The sequence below is a fragment of the Oncorhynchus mykiss genome, chromosome 4, assembly GCF_013265735.2.
Source record: "Oncorhynchus mykiss isolate Arlee chromosome 4, USDA_OmykA_1.1, whole genome shotgun sequence".
In the NCBI taxonomy this organism is placed as follows: Eukaryota; Metazoa; Chordata; class Actinopteri; order Salmoniformes; family Salmonidae; genus Oncorhynchus; species Oncorhynchus mykiss.
Genome location: NC_048568.1, coordinates 9,524,203 through 9,544,688, shown reverse-complemented (window position 1 = coordinate 9,544,688; position 20,486 = coordinate 9,524,203). Strand labels below are relative to the sequence as shown.

At 40.1% G+C, this 20,486-nt stretch overlaps 1 protein-coding gene across 1 annotated transcript; it reads left to right on the top strand.

Moving 5' to 3' along the window:
- The first annotated feature begins 1,183 nt into the window (after positions 1-1,183).
- Positions 1,184-17,619, top strand: LOC110522046 (transmembrane protein 151B-like). Its single transcript, XM_021600114.2, has 2 exons — positions 1,184-1,599; positions 14,558-17,619. Exons 1-2 carry the CDS (start codon positions 1,513-1,515, stop codon positions 16,007-16,009), a joined length of 1,539 nt encoding a protein of 512 aa, XP_021455789.1. The 5' UTR covers positions 1,184-1,512; the 3' UTR covers positions 16,010-17,619.
- Positions 17,620-20,486: the final 2,867 nt, after the last annotated feature.

The following is a 20,486-nucleotide window of genomic DNA, read 5'->3' as shown; positions in this document are numbered from 1 at the left end:
ATGATTAGATGCTGTAAGTTGATTACATCATGCTCACATAGTCACTGTGCCATCTAATAACTTCACTCTGGGGTGAGTCATATAACGGGATAAGGTCAAACTAGCCTGTTGGAAACTAATGGTAAAGGCTTGGATTTTCACTGAACCAAGGATGTTTTTCATTGAGTAGGCTATATATGGAGCAAAAATTACTGTATAAAATACATAATTCAAATACTGAGCTATATTGTATGCTCTAAAAACTGTGGCCCTTATTTTATAACAATACAATTGCTCAGAGGAAGAGATTTTGTTTGTATTACTTGCTTAACAACAAGTAATACTTTTTCTTCTCAAAAAGGTAGGGGTCAAAATTATTGACACCCCTGTTTTTTTTACATTTTTCTAAAATGTTTTATGAGTTGGAGAACATATTGATAGGGCTCTTAGACCATTCCTCCATACAGAATCCTTCCAGATCCTTCATATCCTTTGTTTGTGCTTATGGATTGCACTCTTCAATTCAAACCACAGGTTTTCAATTGGTTACAAGTCTAGAGACTGAGATGGCAATTTAAAAAAATATATTTTGTGGCCAAAGAACCATTTTGTTGTGGATTTTGATGTGTGCTTGAGGTTATTGTCTTGCTGGAAGATCCACTTGCGGCCAAGTTTCAGCCTCCTGGCAGAGGCAACCAGGATTTTGGCAAAAATGTCCTGGTACTAGGTAAAGTTCATGATGCCTTTGACCTTAACAAGGGCCCGAGGACCAGTGGTAGCACAATAGCCCCATAACATCAAAGATCAACCACCATATTTTACAGTAGGTTTGAGGTTCTTTTCTGCTCATGCATTGTCATTTCGACACCAAACCCACCACTGGAGCTCTATTTTCATCTCATCCAACAAATGTAAACGCCTGGAGTTTGATAACGGGATTGGAACCGGTGCTTTGGTAAAATGACCTGAACATAGAGCTCTTTGGCTATGAGCATCAGTGGTGGGGTTGGCGTTGAAATGAGAATGCAAATGCCTTCTCAACACAAGTACCTGGAGAGGATTGCAATCACCACACATCACCAGGTGTGCTCTTATACGTTCTGCCTGTGCCGTCTCAGGGGGAAGCACATGTAGCCTAGTCTACAGACAAGCCTACTTGCCTTTGTCCTACAGCCTAGTAGTGTTTTTTTGTCCTAGTACCCCTTGTTGGGAAACAGTGCCTTAATCACTTGCAAGAGTATTTCGGAAGCACCTGCATCAAGGCGCAAAGGAGCCCATTTTTTCTACAGTGGACATATGAACCCAATACATTTCGCTTTGGATATAGGCTGCTGTAGCCATGCAGTGGCACCTCATGCTGTGGGGGAGAAGATGCTGCTTTACAATGGGAGCATGTCGTAGGGGTTTCCTCCCGCTATATTGGTTGGATTATGTAGCCTGGGGTAGGCTTGCTGGCTAGTTTACGTTGCACTGTGATTTGGACCTCGGTTTTACTAAGGTGATCCATGCCCCTGTGTTTTTGCTATTGTCAACATGTCCCCAGCATCGGCTGCAACGGCCAGTGAGAGCAGCACCACTACCGTTCCAGAGGAGGACACAGAAGAGAGCCCCCGCGAGGAGGTGAGAGAAGAGAAACGCTTTGTTTAGCTTGCGGCTGTACGAGAGCTGCTAAGCGAATCGTGCATTTGGCAAATGGTTCATATTCATATCATAGCTAAATCCCACGTAACCTGAGCCCTATTCCGATTCTGAGATATCGGTTCAATTACCCACTTAAAATGAACGCATTATGCGCTGCATCAGCACATCTGCACCAATCTTGTTTTGTTTTGGCTACCGTTTATCACTGTAAATCGTATATGGTTTTGACCATATTATTAAATATGTGGTGTAGTTTGACTGTGCAAGTTTGTGTGCGTGTGTGTTTGCGCGTGAGCGTAGGTAAACTACGTGAGTGTGTGCTTGTTTTTCTCTCCCTTCCAGTCACTGAAATGGTCATGTCCCCATGAAATGGTCCCTCTCTGGTGCGTATCAAAAATATTGACAGCCACCTGTCTGAGGACATATGACAGGCTATATGCTATTCCTGTCATGGTCTTCCAAGGCAAGGGATTATGAAAGCCCTTTTAATGTTAATTTACACAACAATTTTAACATTTAGGGGAATTTCACAAACTATTATTATTTATAATTGTTACAATCAGGCCCTCTTGTGTTTACTGTCATTCTGAATAGGTTGGCATCAGGAAACACTCAATTGTATAACAATGTTTAATTGCTGGCTGGTTATATTCCGATCTGCTTTGTATAGCCAGGGATTGGATGATGATTTAGTAGAATGGTTTATTATCAGTAGATAGGATGTGTCACTAACCATTTTAATGTGTGAGTATTCATTACCTTACACTCACAGTTCCTATTATCACACTTCTGAATTAAACCTAGGATTGAAGAATTCACATTTCCAATCAAGGTTTAAGTCTTGAGAGGTGCTAATGTTGAGTCAAACTTTTGTTTTACTCTACATTATTCTACATTGGGCCAATTATGACTTCTAACCATCAACATGGAAGTTGGCCAAGCAATATCTTTTCCATTAGCCCTTCTATTACACAATCAGGTTTTTTTAATGTAACGCAGAGCCAGTCTTAACAATATAGAAGTGTCAGCTTGAAAGGAACTCAGTTGGAGGCACTAGATAGAACACACTAATAAGCCATTGCTCGAAATCGTTAAAATACAATGTGGACTATTGTAGCCTATAAAAATACGTAATTTAAATGAAATGCCATGTAACAGGAAGTATGAATGAAAGCCTGTGAACCCAAATAAACCCTAAAATAATCGCTGACTTATCTAACACCCTCACTTTGTGCTTCATCAACACCATTTGTTGAACACACCTCTGGTGAAAATTAGATCACCTGAGAGGATCATCATTGTGGCTGTTTGTAGCTCCTATTCAGAATTCATCAGGGAGGTTTTTGTCTGTCATGTTTAATTGCTGTCACGGCTACAAATATGCGTTGGTAAATTTTTAGAACGATATTACATTACCTCCTAATATCTATCAAGAAGGCATTAAAACCAACCACACTGCATGTGAAAGAAAATCATTTTGAATTTTTGATATCTTTAATTCATAATTCCAGCTGCCTCCACATTGATGATATTTAATTGCCTGGTGCATCTGTTTAACTTAGCTTCACCATTTAAATATTACGATTCCCGCTGCTTTTTCAATCAGTTTTTCTCAAATTCATCTTAAAATTTCAGAAGCAGTGACTGCAAAATGCTTTCTTAATAAAAAATATGAATCGAGTTACTTTTATAATTGACTCAACAATGGCTCTACTTGCTATTCTGCTTTCCTCTGGGGTTTCCCAAACCCTTTTTAAAACTGTGTTGTTGAGGCAAGTGGTCATGGAGAATATACAATATATTGATTTTTGCGATGCATGATATACATCAGAACAATGGATAGACAATCAAACGCGGTTGGGCACTGATGTTTGGAATTTAGGCCTGGCTCGCAGTAAGCGTTCCAATTAATCCCAAAGGTGTTCGATGCAGTTGAGGTCAGGGCTCTGTGCAGGCCAGTCAAGTTCTTCCACACCAATCTCAACAAACCATTTCTGTATGGACCTCACTTTGTGCACAGGGGCATTGTCATGCTGAAACAGGAAAGGGCCTTCCCCAAACTGTTGCCACAAAGTTGGAAGCATAGAATAGTCTAGAATGTAATTTTATGCTGTAGCGTTAAGATTCCCATTCACTGGAACCAAGGAGCCTAGCCCAAACCATGAAAAACAGCCCCAGACCATAATTCCTCCTCCACCAAACTGGCACTATGCATTCAGGCAGGTAGCATTCTCCTGGCATCCGTCAAACCCAGATTCGTCCGTCGGACTGCCAGATGGTGAAGCGTGACTCATCACCCCAGAGAACGGAAACGCTCCAGAGTCCAATGGCGGCAAGCTTTACACCACTCCAGCCGACACATGGAAACCCATTTCATGAAGCTCCCGACGAACAGTTCCTGTGCTGAAGTTGCTTCCAGGGGCAGTTTGAAACACAGTAGTGAGTGTTGCAAATGAAAAGTCTTACTAAAAATAAAATGTAGTGTAATATCCACTGTGCTCAAATAGATTTATAACACAACAAGGACCCTTCAAATGCTAATATTAGATGAGTAGGCTTAGGGACACCACACCCACTACAATCAATTATTATCTCATGCCATGCTGCTTTAGTGCATATTATTTTACTGTCAATTCAGAAAGAGGGCACAACAGGGGCTGGAATGCAACAGGGGCTGGAAAGTGTGTCATGTTCGATTGATTACGGTGCTATTCGCTGCCAGTGAATAACTAATATTCCATTGTGGTAGCGTTATCAGCAGAAGGGGGAAATTCAGTGCTAAGCCCTCTGCCCTGTGGGGAGTTTTGTTTACAGGGGACCATGTCATGTGACAAGGTAAGGGGAGGATAATTATGGAGTGCTGTCAGGTCTGTGTTGTAAAAACCTGAAATACAGTTTGGTGAAACCTGTATTTAAATCCCCAAAAAGGTTGTCTATACAGTATTATTAACATGCAATAGAACCATGGAAAGAATTATATAACGTGAACACAATTCCTCCTCTTCCTAGCTGTTTACAGTGTCCTGCCCTCCTTGAGTATGGTACTGTTCAGTTCGGGTCCTACTAATCACCCCAAACAACCACAAACAGGTGTCCCAAATAACCCCAAACATTTACCCCAAACAACCACAAATAACCCCAAACAGTTACCCCAAAGACCCACAAACAACCCTAAACAGGTACCCTAAACAACCACAAACAACTCCTAACAGGTACCCCCAAACCAGTACCCCAACCACAAACAACCCCAGACAGGTATCCCAAACAACTACAAACAACCCCAAACAGGTACCCCCAAATAATGACAAACAACCCCAAACAATGAGAAGCATCCAGCCCCCTGGTCTGTGAACCTCAGAACGCAACCACAAACAACCCCAAACAGGTGCCCCAAACAGGTACCCCAGACAACCCCAAAGAACAACTAACAACCCCAAAAAGGTACCTCAAACAACTAAAAACAACCCCAAACAAACCCAAACAAGTACCCCAAACAGGTACCTCAAGCAAACTTAAATAACCCACAAACAACCACAAGCAACCCCAAACAGGTACCCGAAACAACCAAACAGGTACTCCAAACAACCACGAACAACCCCAAACAACCCCATAACCCCAAATAGGCACCGCAAACAACCTTAAACAACCCCCATACAATCACAAGCAACCCCAAACAATGAGAAGCATCCAGCCGCCTGGTCTGCAAACCTCAAAGCGCAACCACAAACAAGCCCAAACAGGTACGCCAAACAATCCCAACAAGTACCCCAAACAACCCCAAACAGGTACCCCAAACAGGTACCCCGAACAACGCCAAATAGCCCCAAACAGGTACCGCAAACAACCCCAAACTGGTACCCCAAACAAACCCAAATAACGAGAAGCATCCAGCTGCAGATTATGCGTGATGATGCCACCTGATCTGCAAACCTCAAAGCGCAACCACAAACAGATACCCCAAACAAGTAACCCAAACATCCCAAAGCAGATACGCAACACAACCACAAACAATCACAACAAACCCAAATAACGAGAAGCATCCAGCTGCAGATTATGCGTGATGATGCCACCTGATCTGCAAACCTCAAAGCGCAACCACAAACAGATACCCCAAACAAGTAACCCAAACAACCCAAAGCAGATACGCAACACAACCACAAACAATCACAACAAACACAAAAAACAAGAAGCATCCAGCTGTAGATTATGTGTGCTGATGCCGCCTGGTCTGTGAACCTCAAAGGGCAAACACAAACAACCCCAAACAGGTACTCCAAAGACCCACAAACAACCCCAAAGAGGTACCTCAAACAGGTACCCTAAACAACTACACACAACCCCAAACAGGTACATTAAACAATGAGAAGCATCCAGCTGCAGATGTCGCCTGGTCCACACTAGTTCTGGCCCATGACATGGCTAGTAGCCCTGGTCTAGCTTTGGTCCGCTCTAACTGACTCTGGGTTGTTTGGGTTTGTTTGCAGTGATTAGTAGGACCTTTCAGTTCCAATGAATTAATCCCCTGCCAAAAGTACCACCATCTTTCCCCACCATATTGGTGACGATGTCCAGCGAGCCTCCTGTACTATACACGATTAGGTCAATCAGTCTTTGCCCCTTGTGTGATGACTGATAAACAAATGTATGAATGTTGTTTAGGGTACCTGTTTGGGGTTGTGTGTAGTGCTATAATCCATCCATCCTGGGGCTTTTTCCATCCCATAAGGCGTGACCAGCTTCTGATGCAGGCACTCGGGCTTGCAGTGCCCTGGGGTGGAAAAGATGCCACCAGCTTCATGGTGTCTGGATGAAATTACTGCAGGATTTAATTGGGATGGTTTGCTCTTTTAACAGTTCACAATTTTGGAATACTATTCCAATCCTTAAAGTGTTTTAGATATCCATTTGAATACATACCATTTATATTATAAAATAAAATTATGTAGCTAATACAGCTCATTTCACTTTTATTATGGTAGTCTTTACTGTATATTTGATCAGAAGACCCCTATCTCCACATACGCCATTAACTGGGAGGGTTTCACATTCACTTGAAGTTGTTGGTAGTATGTGAGGTTCTTGTATGTCATGGCGACAAACACCTGCAGTGTTTTCTCAATGACCTGAAATGGAAATGGGAAGATTCTCTTGAAGAGGTTGATCATGTGAAAGTTCAGATGAAGTGTGTGAGCCGTTTGATCATAACAAACTAAAGACATGAGCAAGCAGCTCTTTGGCGAATGTCACATAATTTGTATACCTTGTTTGTCATAATAACTAAGATTCAATGGTGTTTATTGGTGAGAAGCCGGGGGATTAGGTTGGAGTGACTAGGAGGGCTTCAGACACTTCTGTGTGTAGCCGCGGGAAGTAGGGGTGCCGAGGGTGCTGCAGCACCCCCTGAAAAATTGGAAAAAAAGATGGAAAAAAATATCTATATTTTTTACTTTCTCACAAAAGTAGTGGACTGGGCCTTGACTTATTCCTGTATTAGGGGAGCGATATAGCCGTCTGATGCGCAGGCAATTTTTTATATATTTTTAAACATTTTGTTTTTTCACAAAAGTAGTTAACTGGACCTTCTTTAGTAGTCCTGTACTAGCGGACCAATATAGCTGTCTATAGTGCGTGATTTTCTTTTTCTCCCGCACTACAGATTCTCAGCACCCCCAACATTTTCCCTTATATCCCAGCACATGGACACAATACGACCGTTTTCTAATGTTGAATTGTACCTTACATGGTGAAAACTATACATTGATTTCATTGTATATCCCACCAAGAGAAAATATTTTTATTAGATAGTATTCCAACTATATTAGATCAAATCCAGACAGGAATAATTATTTTAGCAGGTGACCTAAATCATACGTACATAAAAAAAGTTTAGAGAGCCTCTAAAGAGGCTTAAAAATGTAATCTCTACAGGTAATGTAACAGGATACCTGGAGATTACTATTCCCAACTACAATAAAACAATTCCTTTTTTTCTCAAAGTAAGAAAAGCTATATTAAATGTACAACATTTTTATTTCCAAAAAATGCCCTCAACAATTCATGATATAGTGATATCGAATCATTTTCCGTTATCGTGCTTAAATACACCAATAGAAAATACACTTAGCAACAGAATTTGGAGCGTCTGTATTAACTAAGTAAATGACATTTATTTTAACCTTTGCCATTACAAATGTAGACGTAGAAGATAGAGAAAAAAACAACCCCTGATTTAATCTGGGATGCCTTTAAGGCGTACATTAGGGGAATGATAATCTCATACTCAGCAAAAAATAAATCTGATTTAGAAATTAACATAAAATAAAAATACATCTCTTAGAAAATTCTATAAAAATCATTACAAGGTAAAGAAGAAAATAAAATGTGAAATTATTCAGGAATACGATCTTTCACTATTGAAGAGAGTCAACAATTACAGGTTAATGTCAAATAAAGCATATTACTTAATGGCAAATAGACCTGGTAAATATCTCACAGTTCAAACAAAAAGAATACCAGTTATAATTTAAAAAGATAAACATACAAATGCATAAATTGGAAATAACATGATTAATTACATTTTAGAAAGCTTCTATGAAAATGTATATAAATCAGAATTAAACAACAGTTGGACAGATCCTATAGACTTCTTAGACTCAACAACCCTGAAGTGATTATCAGCTGAAAATCTATGTATAATTTTTTTTTTTAATCGCTAAAAACAGAGATCACCCAAAAATAAACATGATATACTGTTAAAACATTCACGTGGATAAAAGTACCAGGAAGGGAAGGCTTTCCCATATAATTCTATTTAGCGCCCCACATGAAAACAAACATGGCACTCAATTCAGTATTCAGTACTTCCTAGTTCCATGTATCAAACAGTTATTTCAGTTATATTAAAAGCAGGAAAAATCTGGAGTTCCCTACTGATTATAGACCCATAAGTTTAATGAACTGCGACAATAAAATAATAACAAATGTGATAAACTAGGTGTATGTGTGGGTCACTACTTCACATGAGAGCCATAATATCTTGTTTTTTTAAATTAAAATGTGTTTTCTGGCAAAAAAAACTTCTGGAACGTGTAAACTTTCATGTGCCTTAATAACAAACTTGTATGCCATCTGAAAATACGAATAAAATAGTTAAATTACGAGCCTAGTTGGTTTAGCCACAGAAAAAGTCAGCAACCTTCCCGCTAGCCATGATTGGCTGAGAAGTGTCAATTTTAAAAGAATGCCACTGCGACAATTGTTAGCTTGGGTGCTTGACAGCTTTTGTTTGGACAGAACACTCGGATCAACCCTTAAAACCTCTTGGCGCACCGATCCCTTTAGCGGGATCATTTCATCCACTGAATTGCAGAGCGCAAAATTCAAATTAAATTACAAAAAAATAAAAAATCATGAAATCACAAGTGCAATATACCAAAATACAGCTTAGCTTGTTGTTAATCCACCTGGCGTGTCATATTTCAAAAAAGCTTTACAGCGAAAGCAAACCAAGCATTTATGTGAGGACCGCTCTCTAAGCAGACAAAACATTACAAACAGCTAGTAGCAAAGTAGATTGATCACAAAAGTCAGAAAAGCAATAAAATGAATGGCTTACCTTTGATGATCTTCGGATGTTTGCACTCACGAGACTCCCAATTACACAATAAATGTTTGTTTTGTTCGATAAAGATTATTTTTATATCCAAAAACCTCCATTTGGTTGGCGCGTTTTGTTGAGTAATCCACCGGCTCGTGCAGGTCACGACGGGCAGGCGAAAATTCCAAATAGTATCCGTAAAGTTCGTAGAAACATGTCAAACGTTTTTATAATCGATCCTCAGGTTGTATTTACAATAAATAATCGATAATATTTCAACCGAATGGTAGCCTTTTCAATAGGAGAAAAGATCTGCTCCAGGCTGCTCGCGTATGCACAAATCTGGGGACACCCAGCTATCCACTGACGCAATGTGATCATTCTCGCTAATTTTTCAGAATAAAAGCCTGAAACTATGTATAAAGACTGTTCACACCATGTGGAAGCCATAGGGAAAGGAATCTGGTTGATATCCCTTTAAATGGAGGGTAGGCATGCAATGGAACAGAGAGGTTTCACAATAACAGCACTTCCTGGTTGGATTTTCCTCAGGTTTTCACCAGCAATATCAGTTCTGTTATACTCACAGACAATATTTTGACAGTTTTGGAAACTTTAGTGTTTGGAAAAATAACGTTCCCAAAGTAAACCGCCTATTTCTCAGGACCAGATGCTAGAATATGCATATAATTGACAGCTTGGGATAGAAAACACTCTAAAGTTTCCAAAACTGTCAAAATATTGTCTGTGAGTATTTTTATTTTACCTTTATTTAACTAGGCAAGTCAGTTAAGAACATATTCTTGTTTTCAATGACAGCCTTCAATGTTCAGGAGCAGAATGACAGATTTGTCATCTCGGGGGTTTGAACTTGCAACCTTCCGGTTACTAGTCCAACGCTCTAACCACTAGACTACCCTGTCGCCCCGAGTATAACAGAACTGATATTGCAGGTGAAAGCCTAAGAAAAATCCAATCAGGAAGTGACTCATGTTTTGAAACCGTTGTCTTCCTATGCACCCCTATTGGCCACTGAAAGGGATATCAACCAGATTCCTTTTTCTACGTATTCCCTAAGGTGTCTACAGCATTGTGACGTAGTTTCACGCCTTTATGTGGAAGAATGAGCGTAAACAACTACATTGCGTAAGTGGCCAGCTGAGGGCTCTCAGAGTGATTCTTGCGTAAAAGACAGAGGTAGTCATTTTTCCTCTCGCTCCTACTGAAAAGCCAATTGTCCCGGTTGATATATTATCGAATAGATAATTGAAAAACACCTTGAGGTTTGATTATAAAAAACGTTTGCCATGTTTCTGTCGATATTATGGATATAATTAGATTTTTTTTTCTCGGCGTTGTCGTGACCGCTATTTCCGGTGGATTTCTGAACATAACGTGACAAGCAAACGGAGGAATTTTGGGTAGAAAAATAATCTTTATGGAACAAAAGGAACATTTGCTGTCTAACTGGGAGTCTCGTCAGTGAAAACATCCGAAGATCATCAAAGGTAAATGGTTAATTTGATTGCTTTTCTGATTTTCGTGACCAAGCTTCCTGCTGCTAGCTGGACATAATGCTATGCTAGGCTATCGATAAACTTACACAAACGCTTGTCTTGCTTTGGCTGTAAAGCATATTTTCAAAATCTGAGATGACAGGGTGAAAACAAAAGGATAAGCTGTGTTTCACTATATTTCACTTGTGATTTCATGAATATGAATATTTTCTAGTAATATTTTTTGACCATTGCGCAATGCTAATTAGTGTAGTTGATGACAATTCTCCCGGATCCGGGATGGGTAGTTTCAAGTTAACAAAAGGCTAAGCTGTGTTTTCCTATATTGCTCTTGTGATGTCTTGAATATAAATATTTTTAGTAATATTCTTTGAACGTAGCGCTGTGCAATTCAGCGGTTGTTGATGACAATTATCCCGTTAACGAGATTGCAGCCATAACAAGTTAAGAGGGTGTGAACAATGCTAAATGGGTGTAGACAAACAAGAGCTCTCCAGTAGTAGTAGCAAAACATTCAAAGGCCATTTTCTCAAAAGTGAGGTTACAAGTTGATCAACTTTCAAAGCAGAATTACTTTCCCATTGTTCCTCAAATGCAGTGTATGATATACCATATTGTAGCTCTGAGTCTCTGCTTTTATCCAATGTAAAAAACACAATTTCAAATTTTGCAAAATAAGACCGGATCATGGCAGTCGGTCACAAATCTTACAAGCAATAGACTGTCCAAAGTCTTTTAGACTAATGGACCTTGAATAATGGATGTTGATGTCAAAAATACTTTTGGTGGTCTTGAATGGCCTTTTCTATTCAAAACTTTGGAAGCTTTCAATTTTCCTGCTGAAATAATATATTTAATACAGATATTATAGAAAATGTCCTAAAGCAAAAATATACACAAATAATACATTTTCTGATGAAATTGCTTTAGAAAGTGGCACAAGACAAGGATGTCCCCTCTCCCCCCTCCTGTTTGCACTGGCACTTGAACCTCTTGCAGAAAGAATTAGACAGGACCCAAACATATCAGGTATCAGTGTTGGTAAACATGAATATGAACTAAACATATTTGCAGATTAACTCCTGATATACCTGACCAATATTGAAAACTAAATGCCCCCTTGGTATATTTTCAGAATACTCAAAAATATCAGGATATAAAATTAATCTGGAAAAAAACTATATAATAGTCATTGGGAAAAGAAATAGAAGAACTCACAATCTACAGCAATCCTTTAAGTGGACCACAAAAAATATTAAATACTTAGCTGACAACAAACAAATATATAACTTACTTAACAATATGTGACCGACCGGCTCAATTCAGTCTTATGTAGCAAAATTTGAAATTATTTTTTATTTTTACATTGGATAAAAGTAGAGACTCAGAGCTAGAAAACTGTATATCATACACTACAGTTGGGAACAATGAGAAAGTAATTATTTTGACAAAATTAGAAACGTGTAATATCTGAAAATGTAGCTAAGACTATCTTACCCGTATACATGGATGGACGCTTCTCCCTCTCTGTCACGGATGCCATGGTTGACCTAAATTTGAAGTAATCCGGAGACAGATTTTTTTTACAACAGCCTTCTGTGTGTTCTCTTTTTCACTTCCTCTGCATATTTGCAATCAAATGCCATAATTTTCTCAATCTCCTTAGCTATCATTCTTTAATTCCATCCGGCATTCCACTGATTTCAAATCTCGGTCCTCCAGAAAGTGGAGAGCAACAGTTTTGCAGTTCTACTATGTGATACCTTTTAAAAAAGCAACGTTAGAAAGGATTACCTACATATACTGACCAGCTCATGTTATAGACAGACACGTGCAACCTGGCAGACCAATCCGAACTCATCTCTCGGCAAGTCCAGCCCCCCATTATCTCAGCCAATCATGGCTAGCGGGAAGGTTCCTCACTTTTTCCGTAGCTAAACTAACTAGGCTCGTAATTTAACTATTTTTTTTTCATATTTCCAGATAGCATACAAGTTTGTAATTAAGGGACATGAAAGTTCACATGTTCCAAAATGTCTCTCCTACCCACAGTTTCCTGAAACGAGTCACATATGAAAGCAGATTTAATTAAATGGTACAATCTTCCCATAAATCTTACAGGTAGTATAAGCCTCTTCAGAATGTAATGGAATGTATTTATTTTTGGTAATACCAATTACCCCACCGAAGACATTCTTTAAAAAAGTATACCCGGTCATAGAATAAAAAATAAAGGTTTACATCTTCCTAAGTGTGAGGGAGTTTTTAACCTTCCAGACTTGGAATTGTATCAACTCACTACCCAAGGCCTTTACATGTGCCATATAGTTAAATGCACTAAAGGGGAACAATCGGTACATATTGAAGATACTCATGCTTATCCCCAGAATCTTTTTATTTTCAAAGGATAAAGTTAACAACTTCATAATTAAGAACGCTATAACAATATGGAAGAAAAATACACTTATTCTACAAGAACAAATATCACTCCCTAAAAATCCTTGAATAGCTTTTCAGAATTAACCAATAAATTGGTCCACATGGAAAACTAAAGGCATAGATACTGTAAATGACTTGGTAACAGGAAATACATTTATTTCCATTATATAATTCAAAATCTATTTTGGTCTGACCAATGTAGATATTTTCAAATCGATGCAACTTAAAAGTTACATATCACAACATGTTTTATTTGAAATATTTTGGACATCAGAGCAACCTTGAGGGAAAGAGATGTTCACATGATAGGTAAGACATACACAATCTTGCAGAGAGCATACAGTATCCAACCTATCCAATTAATTAGAAAAAATATAAACTATTGGAACCAAGACTTAAAAATAACTGATGTTGGCACAAGATGGAGGGAATGTTGGAGCATAACTAATGAAATTACAGTAAACGAAAATGTAAACTTAATCCAGTATAAAATATTGTATAGAATTAATTTATTATACAATTGACAAAATAAAAAATTCTACAGCACTGATGGATATACCTCAGCAGAGTCATATCTTAAGGGTAAAACTAAAAATGACTCAATAATCCATGCTTTCTAGGAATGCTATGAAGTCCAAAAGTAATGGGCAGAGCTATAAAGTTGTCTGTAAGAAGTATTATAATGTAAATGCACTTTTAATCTGTCTGTCTGCATATTTCAAGACATGGCATATGGGGGTATAGTGAGATACCCAATGGGCTGATTCTCTTCTCATCACTCATCTTGAAAAAATGTATACATAGTCGACCGAGAAAAACAAATCTGTACAATTTAAGGCCATGTGGCAAACAATAATGCAGGCACTATTGATGGGAGTGTGAGCGTGCGGATCTGGGCTGATGAGATGTAGTCGTTGTTTGTGTGCGTCTGTAAATCAATGTTCGCATGTGTGTGTTTGGAAAAAATATGAAAAATTGAATAGTATAAATGTAAAAAAGAAATGGAAACAAAAAGATTCTCGTGGTCAGGTTGATCGTGTGAAAGTTCAGATAAAGTCTGAACTGTTTGATCATAACAAGCAAAGACATGAGCAAGCAGCTCTTTGCTCATTCATAAGATACAGTATGTCAAAGCACTTAGAAAGCTGAATATTTCATGTGTTGCAAAGAGTAGTTGCTTTTGCCTCAAATTCTTTCAAGTTTACTGTTTCTATAGAGTTATTTAAAAGATAGCTATTGCTTCAAATATCCATCAATTCATCATTCTCATTGTGCATTTGATATGTGTTTTCTCACTGTATGTATAATGGTTAGCACAACAATGCTTACAGGTATGTTTTCCCAGACTCATTGCTATTTTCTTTCTCCATTTCCCCCTGTGCAGCAGCGTCCCCTGAAGCAGTCCCTCAGTAAGTCCCTGTGCAGGGATAGCCACTGGAAATGCCTGCTCCTGTCCCTACTCATGTACGGCTGCGTGGGGGCCATGACCTGGTGCCACGTGACCAAGGTGACGCGGCTTTCCTTCGACAGTGCCTACAAGGTCAAGTCAATGATGTACCACGAAAGCCCCTGCTCCAACGGATACATCTACATTCCTGTGGCCTTCATGGTCATGCTATACGTGGTCTACCTGGTGGAGTGCTGGCACTGCCGCACCCACAACGCACTGCTGTACAAGGTGGACGTGGAGAGTGTGGGCGAGCGCATCGGGTGCATGCAGCAAGCCACACCCTGCATCTGGTGGAAGGCCATCAGCTACCATTATGTGCGGCGCACGCGGCAAGTGACACGCTACCGTAACGGCGACGCCTACACCACCACGCAAGTGTATCACCAGCGTGTCAACACGCACGTGGCCGAGGCGGAGTTTAACTACGGCAATTGCGGCGTGAACGACATCTCCAAGCAGCTGCAGGGCCTGGACAGCTTCCCCGTCACCAAGCTGAGGTTCACCAAGTGCTTTAGCTTTGCCAATGTGGAGTCGGAGAACTCCTACCTAACCCAGCGGGCCCGCTTCTTCACCGAGAACGAGGGCCTGGACGACTACATGGAGGCCCGCGAGGGCATGCACCTGAAGAATGTAGACTTTAAGGAGTACATGATTGCCTATTCAGACCTGGACCACCTGCCCTGGTACGTGTCCAACTACGTGTTTTGGGCAGCCGCTGCCTTCACCTTCTCCTGGCCGCTGCGTGTGCTAACCGAGTACCGCACAGCCTACCTCCACTACCATGTGGAGAAGCTGTTCGGCTTCGACTGTGTCCCTGTCACACCATCCGAGGAGCGACCATACTGCCACCACATTCCTAGGGTCAACACCATCGAAAGCACCGAACTGGAGTGGCACATCCGCTCCAACCAGCAGCTGGTGCCCAGCTATTCCGAGGCTGTGCTCATGGACCTTGCTCAACTTTCCTCAGGTGGCGGCAGCAATGGCAACACTTACTCGGTGTGCGGCAGCTATGGCAGCTACCGACAGAACTGCGAGCGCTGCCACTGCACCATCAGCAGCTCATCCATCTTCTCGCGCAGTGCTCTGAGCATCTGCAATGGGACTAGCCCACATATCCCCTTCAGCGCTAGCCGTTTCTCATTGTCGCGGCTGTACGGCTCGCGGCGCAGCGGCTTGTGGCGGAGCAGCGGCAGCCTCAACGAGACATCGTGCCCCACAGAGAGCACGCGCTGCCTGACACCGTCGGACCAGCCAGCTAGTGAGGAGAACCCGCCTGACTACCAGGACGCACTCTACTTCCCCGTGCTCATTGTGCACCGCAACGAGGGCTGCCTGAACCATTCGCTGCACATGAACGGATCCTGCGTGGAGACCACCCTATGACTCCCACCTAGTCTAGACCTGAACAAGGAATGTAATGTCACTGTCCTTTCTCTCTGGAGGTTGATGACTGAATAATATATCTTTTTTTCCCTTCCAGGGAAGGCTTATATGGATCTAGTTTTCCCCCCAATTGGACCACAGAACGACACACCAATGGCATTCCGGACCCCTTCCAGACCTCTTTCAACACAGTTTGTCAAAGACAAACTCCATACAGTACTGGATTAAATGCACCTTTTGGATGCTCACTCCACCTTTCCAATACCTTCCCTTGTAGCCCAGCCCATCTCAAATGAGGTGTCCTCCAATGATATGTTCATCGCAGTAAGTAATAGACAATGTAACTATCTCAAAGAATGTTTGAAAAAACGATATTCACAAGCATAGTCAGTCTGAGACAAATGGACTTAGTGTTCTGAGAATGATGTTGCACAACACCACCATTCTGGACCAATCACAATGCTCTGTTCATATCAGTTCATGCTAGCTTCCACATGACCTATAAATAGAGGAGATGTGTAAGCAAGGTACACTAACAGACATTTGGCCTAAGAATAAACTCCAACTTAAATCATAGTGCATTTTGTGCAACTTTAATGAGAACATCTGTTTGTGATGTTGGATTAAATTGATTAAATGTGTTATTTTGTGAGAGGCTTAGAAGGGATAGCTTGTGACTGAAAATCCCAACACAGCTCAACAGTAGAGGCCTCCATTGGAGATGACTCATAAGTGGGGCGTGAACTTAAGGAACATAAACAATATTTATTCAAGCCTTAGAGAGCAATTTGGAGATGGCAAGGAAAACCATCACACCACACAAATTATTGCAAGCAGGAAAAGTTGAAAACAGTCAGACCTTTCCTCCCCCGTAAATGCATTTCTGGACATTTAAAAATGTTACTGCATGAATCAAAGTAAATTCAGACAGTCTATAATAAATTTTCCCTCTTGCTCATGGTTCTCAATTCAAACATTAAAATCTAAACTCATTTGGGGCTATGGGATGGTGTATTTGTTTGTTTCGAGGTCAACAAGTTTTTCTGGAATTAATGCTCTTTCATGATGATGATGTGAGATACAGTAGATACAACATTCACTTAATTAGCAACAGGAGTAAAATATCACAGGATGCAATGGCATTCCCACTTCCTGGCCCTCTAAATATAGCAACATAGTCAGAGCCATTAATCATTTAGTACAGGGGGACTAAAGGACACAAGGACTTCAAACTGAATCCATGAGAGAAGTCTTTCATCACATCATGTTCCTTACTCTTAATATGACTGTGTCACTCTTCACTTAATTTTAATATATTTCTGATTAAATAATACATCAGCTGTCAATAATAACCTCAGCATGTCCCCTATTTCCAATTGTACTATTCTTTCTCAAAATTATTTTCATTATGCATACAATAATTTGCTTCAAACTACCTGTTCTTTGTTTAGGGATTTAAGTGCCTGACTATGGGTCCTTTAAACCTTAAGTTTGGCTTAAAAAACACACACCTAAACAACATACAGTACCAGTCAAAAGTTTGGACACACCTACTCATTCAAAGGCTTTCCTTTCTTTCTTTTATTAGAATAGTGAATAGATCAGACCTATGAAATAACACATATGGAATCATGTGGTAACCAAAAAAGTGTTAAACAAATCTAAATATATATTATGTTTGAATAGCCACCCTTTGCCTTGATGACAGCTTTGCACACTCTTGGAATTCCCTCAACCATCTTCATGGGGTATGCACCTGGAATGCATTTCAATTAACAGGTGCGCCGTGTTAAATGTTAATTTGAGGAATTTAATTCCTTCTTAATGTGTTTGAGTCAGTTGTGTTGTGACATGGTTGGGGTGGCATACAGAAGATATCCCTATTTGGTAAAAGACCAAGTCCATATTATGGCAAGAACAGCTCAAATAAGCAAAGAGTAACGACAGTCCATCATTACTTAAAGACATGAAGGTCAGTCAATCTGGAAAATGTCAAGAACTTTTAAAGTTTCTTCAAGTGCAGTTGCAAAAACCATCAAGCGTTATTATGGAACTGGCTCTCATGAGGACCGCCACAGGAAAGGAAGACCCAGAGTTACCTCTGCTGTAGAGGATAAGTTCATTAGAGTTAGCTGCACCTCAGATTGCAGCCCAAATAAATGTTTCACAGAGTTCAAGTAATAGACACATCTCAACATCAACTGTTCAGAGGAGACTGTATGAATCAGGCCTTCATGGTCGAATTGCTGCAAAGAAACCACCACTAAAAGGACAACAATAAGTTAAATAAAGGTTCAATAAAAAAATATAAATAAGAAGAAGAGACTTGCTTGGTCCAAGAAACACGAGCAATGGACATTAGACCGGTGGAAATTCGTCCTTTGGTCTGATAAATCTAAATCTGAGCTTTTTGGTTCCAACCGCCGTGTCTTTGTGAGACGCAAAGTAGGTGAACAGATGATCTCCACATGTGTGGTTCCCACCGTGAAGCATGGAGGAGGAGCTGTGACGTGTCGGGGTGCAGCAATACACCATTCCATCTGGTTTGCGCTTAGTGGGACTACCATTTGTTTTTCAACAGGACAATGACCCAAAACACACCTCCAGGCTGTGTAAGGGCTATTTGACCAAGAATTGAGATGGTTTGGGATGAGTTAGACCGCAGAGTGAAGGAAAAGCAGCCAACAAGTGCTCAGCATATGTGGGAACTCCTTCAAGATTGTTGGAAAAGCATTCCTCATGAAGTTGGTTGAGAGAATGCCAAGAGTGTGCAAAGCTGTCATTAAGGCAAAGGGTGGCTACATTGAAGAATCTCAAATATAAAATATATTTTGATTTGTTTAACACTTTTTTGGTTACTACGTGATTTCATGTGTTATTTCATAGTTTTGATGTCTTCACTATTACTCTACAATGTAGAAAATAGTACAAATAAAGAAAAACCCTTGAATGAGTAGGTGTGTCTAAACTTTTGACTGGTACTGTATCTTTCCTACACATTCATACAACCAACAAACCAACCAACCAGAAATAAACTTAGTAACAGATCAACTCAACATTCGCTGCTGATAGCAATATACTGTATACTGTATTTTACTTCTAGTTTTCAGTGGCTTCTGATGAGACAGGACATCAAAGTGAGGCGGGCCACCAATTATTCAAGATGTGCTTTGTCTATTGTCAGAAAAAGCAGGCTAACAAGCTGGACCACATGCTGATTATGCTGCTGATGCCTATCAGCCATCACAGAGATCTAAAATAGATTATGGCTTGCGTTCAAACACGGATAATGTCAGCTCTAATAATAAACCATGAGGATTTTTGAAGATCTGAGAATAAGCATAATCACAACTGATATCATTTTCTATGTACGAATGTCTAATTTCCACTATAATTTTTTTTCAAGGCAAGCCCAGGCATAAACCACATTTGCATGACCTTTTGCAAGACATGTAAATAATATTTGTAAATACGTTCAATAAACGTGTACAGAACCAGTCACTTATAAACTACACAGAAAGGGTGCTCAGCTTATAAACTGAAGAATCCAACGAACCCACTGCCCCCAGTCCCCTGAAACATCAATGTAATATTATGGTTTTGAAGGTAGCAGTCAAAGGGTTTTGTTGCTGTGATCAAAATAAAGCTTACCTAAGAAGCTGGAGTCAATAAGGCCCAGGATAAGAGCTAAGCTGATAGCCAGTCAGTCACCCTTGGCATGGAGCCCCTGCTAGTTAATAGAACAAAAACTGGTCAATTCAGGGGGGTGTGCCGGCAGAGCTCAGTAATCTATGCCCAGGGAGTCACGCTTACAATTCATAAATCGTTATTAGATCTATACATCAAGGGTAGATTCTCACTTCTTGGTCTTCTACTTACAATTGAATTTCTTACCTCAGAAATGACAAGCATTATCTGCTGGTGTGGTTATGTGATTGGATTGACTGGATCGATCACTTAAAGACATGCTCCAGAACTTTGATGACTAGTAAGTATTTTTTTAAACTTCCGCTTCAGGCTGAATGTGTCAATGTGTAGTTCAAACATGCATAATCTACAGGCAGAATTACTGGCTTACCTCTTCCCTATTTTGAAAGCGACTCTTTGCTGGAAGCTGTGCAGCGCTATTTACCCTACATTTTCTCCCACGTGGGACAGCCCCCTAGCAATTCCAGTTCCAGCTAATTAGCTTTACCTACAAAATTAGACATATTTTGTGAAATCTGGTAATACATTTTTTTCACCTTTATTTAACCAGGTAGGCTAGTTGAGAACAAGTTCTCATTTGCAACTGCGACCTGGCCAAGATAAAACAAAGCAGTTCGACACATACAACAACACAGAATTACACATGGAATAAACAAACATACAATCAATAATACAGTAGAAAAATCTATATACAGCATGTGCAATTGAGGTAGAATAAGAGAGTTAAGGCAATAAATAGGCTATGGTGGCAAATTAATTACAATATAGC

Coding starts and splice junctions, on each gene's coding strand:
- LOC110522046 (XM_021600114.2), top strand. CDS start 1,513: ATGTCCCCAGCATCGGCTGCAACGGCCAGTGAGAGCAGCACCACTACC. Junction 1,600..14,557: donor AAGAGAGCCCCCGCGAGGAG/GTGAGAGAAGAG, acceptor CCCCCTGTGCAG/CAGCGTCCCCTGAAGCAGTC.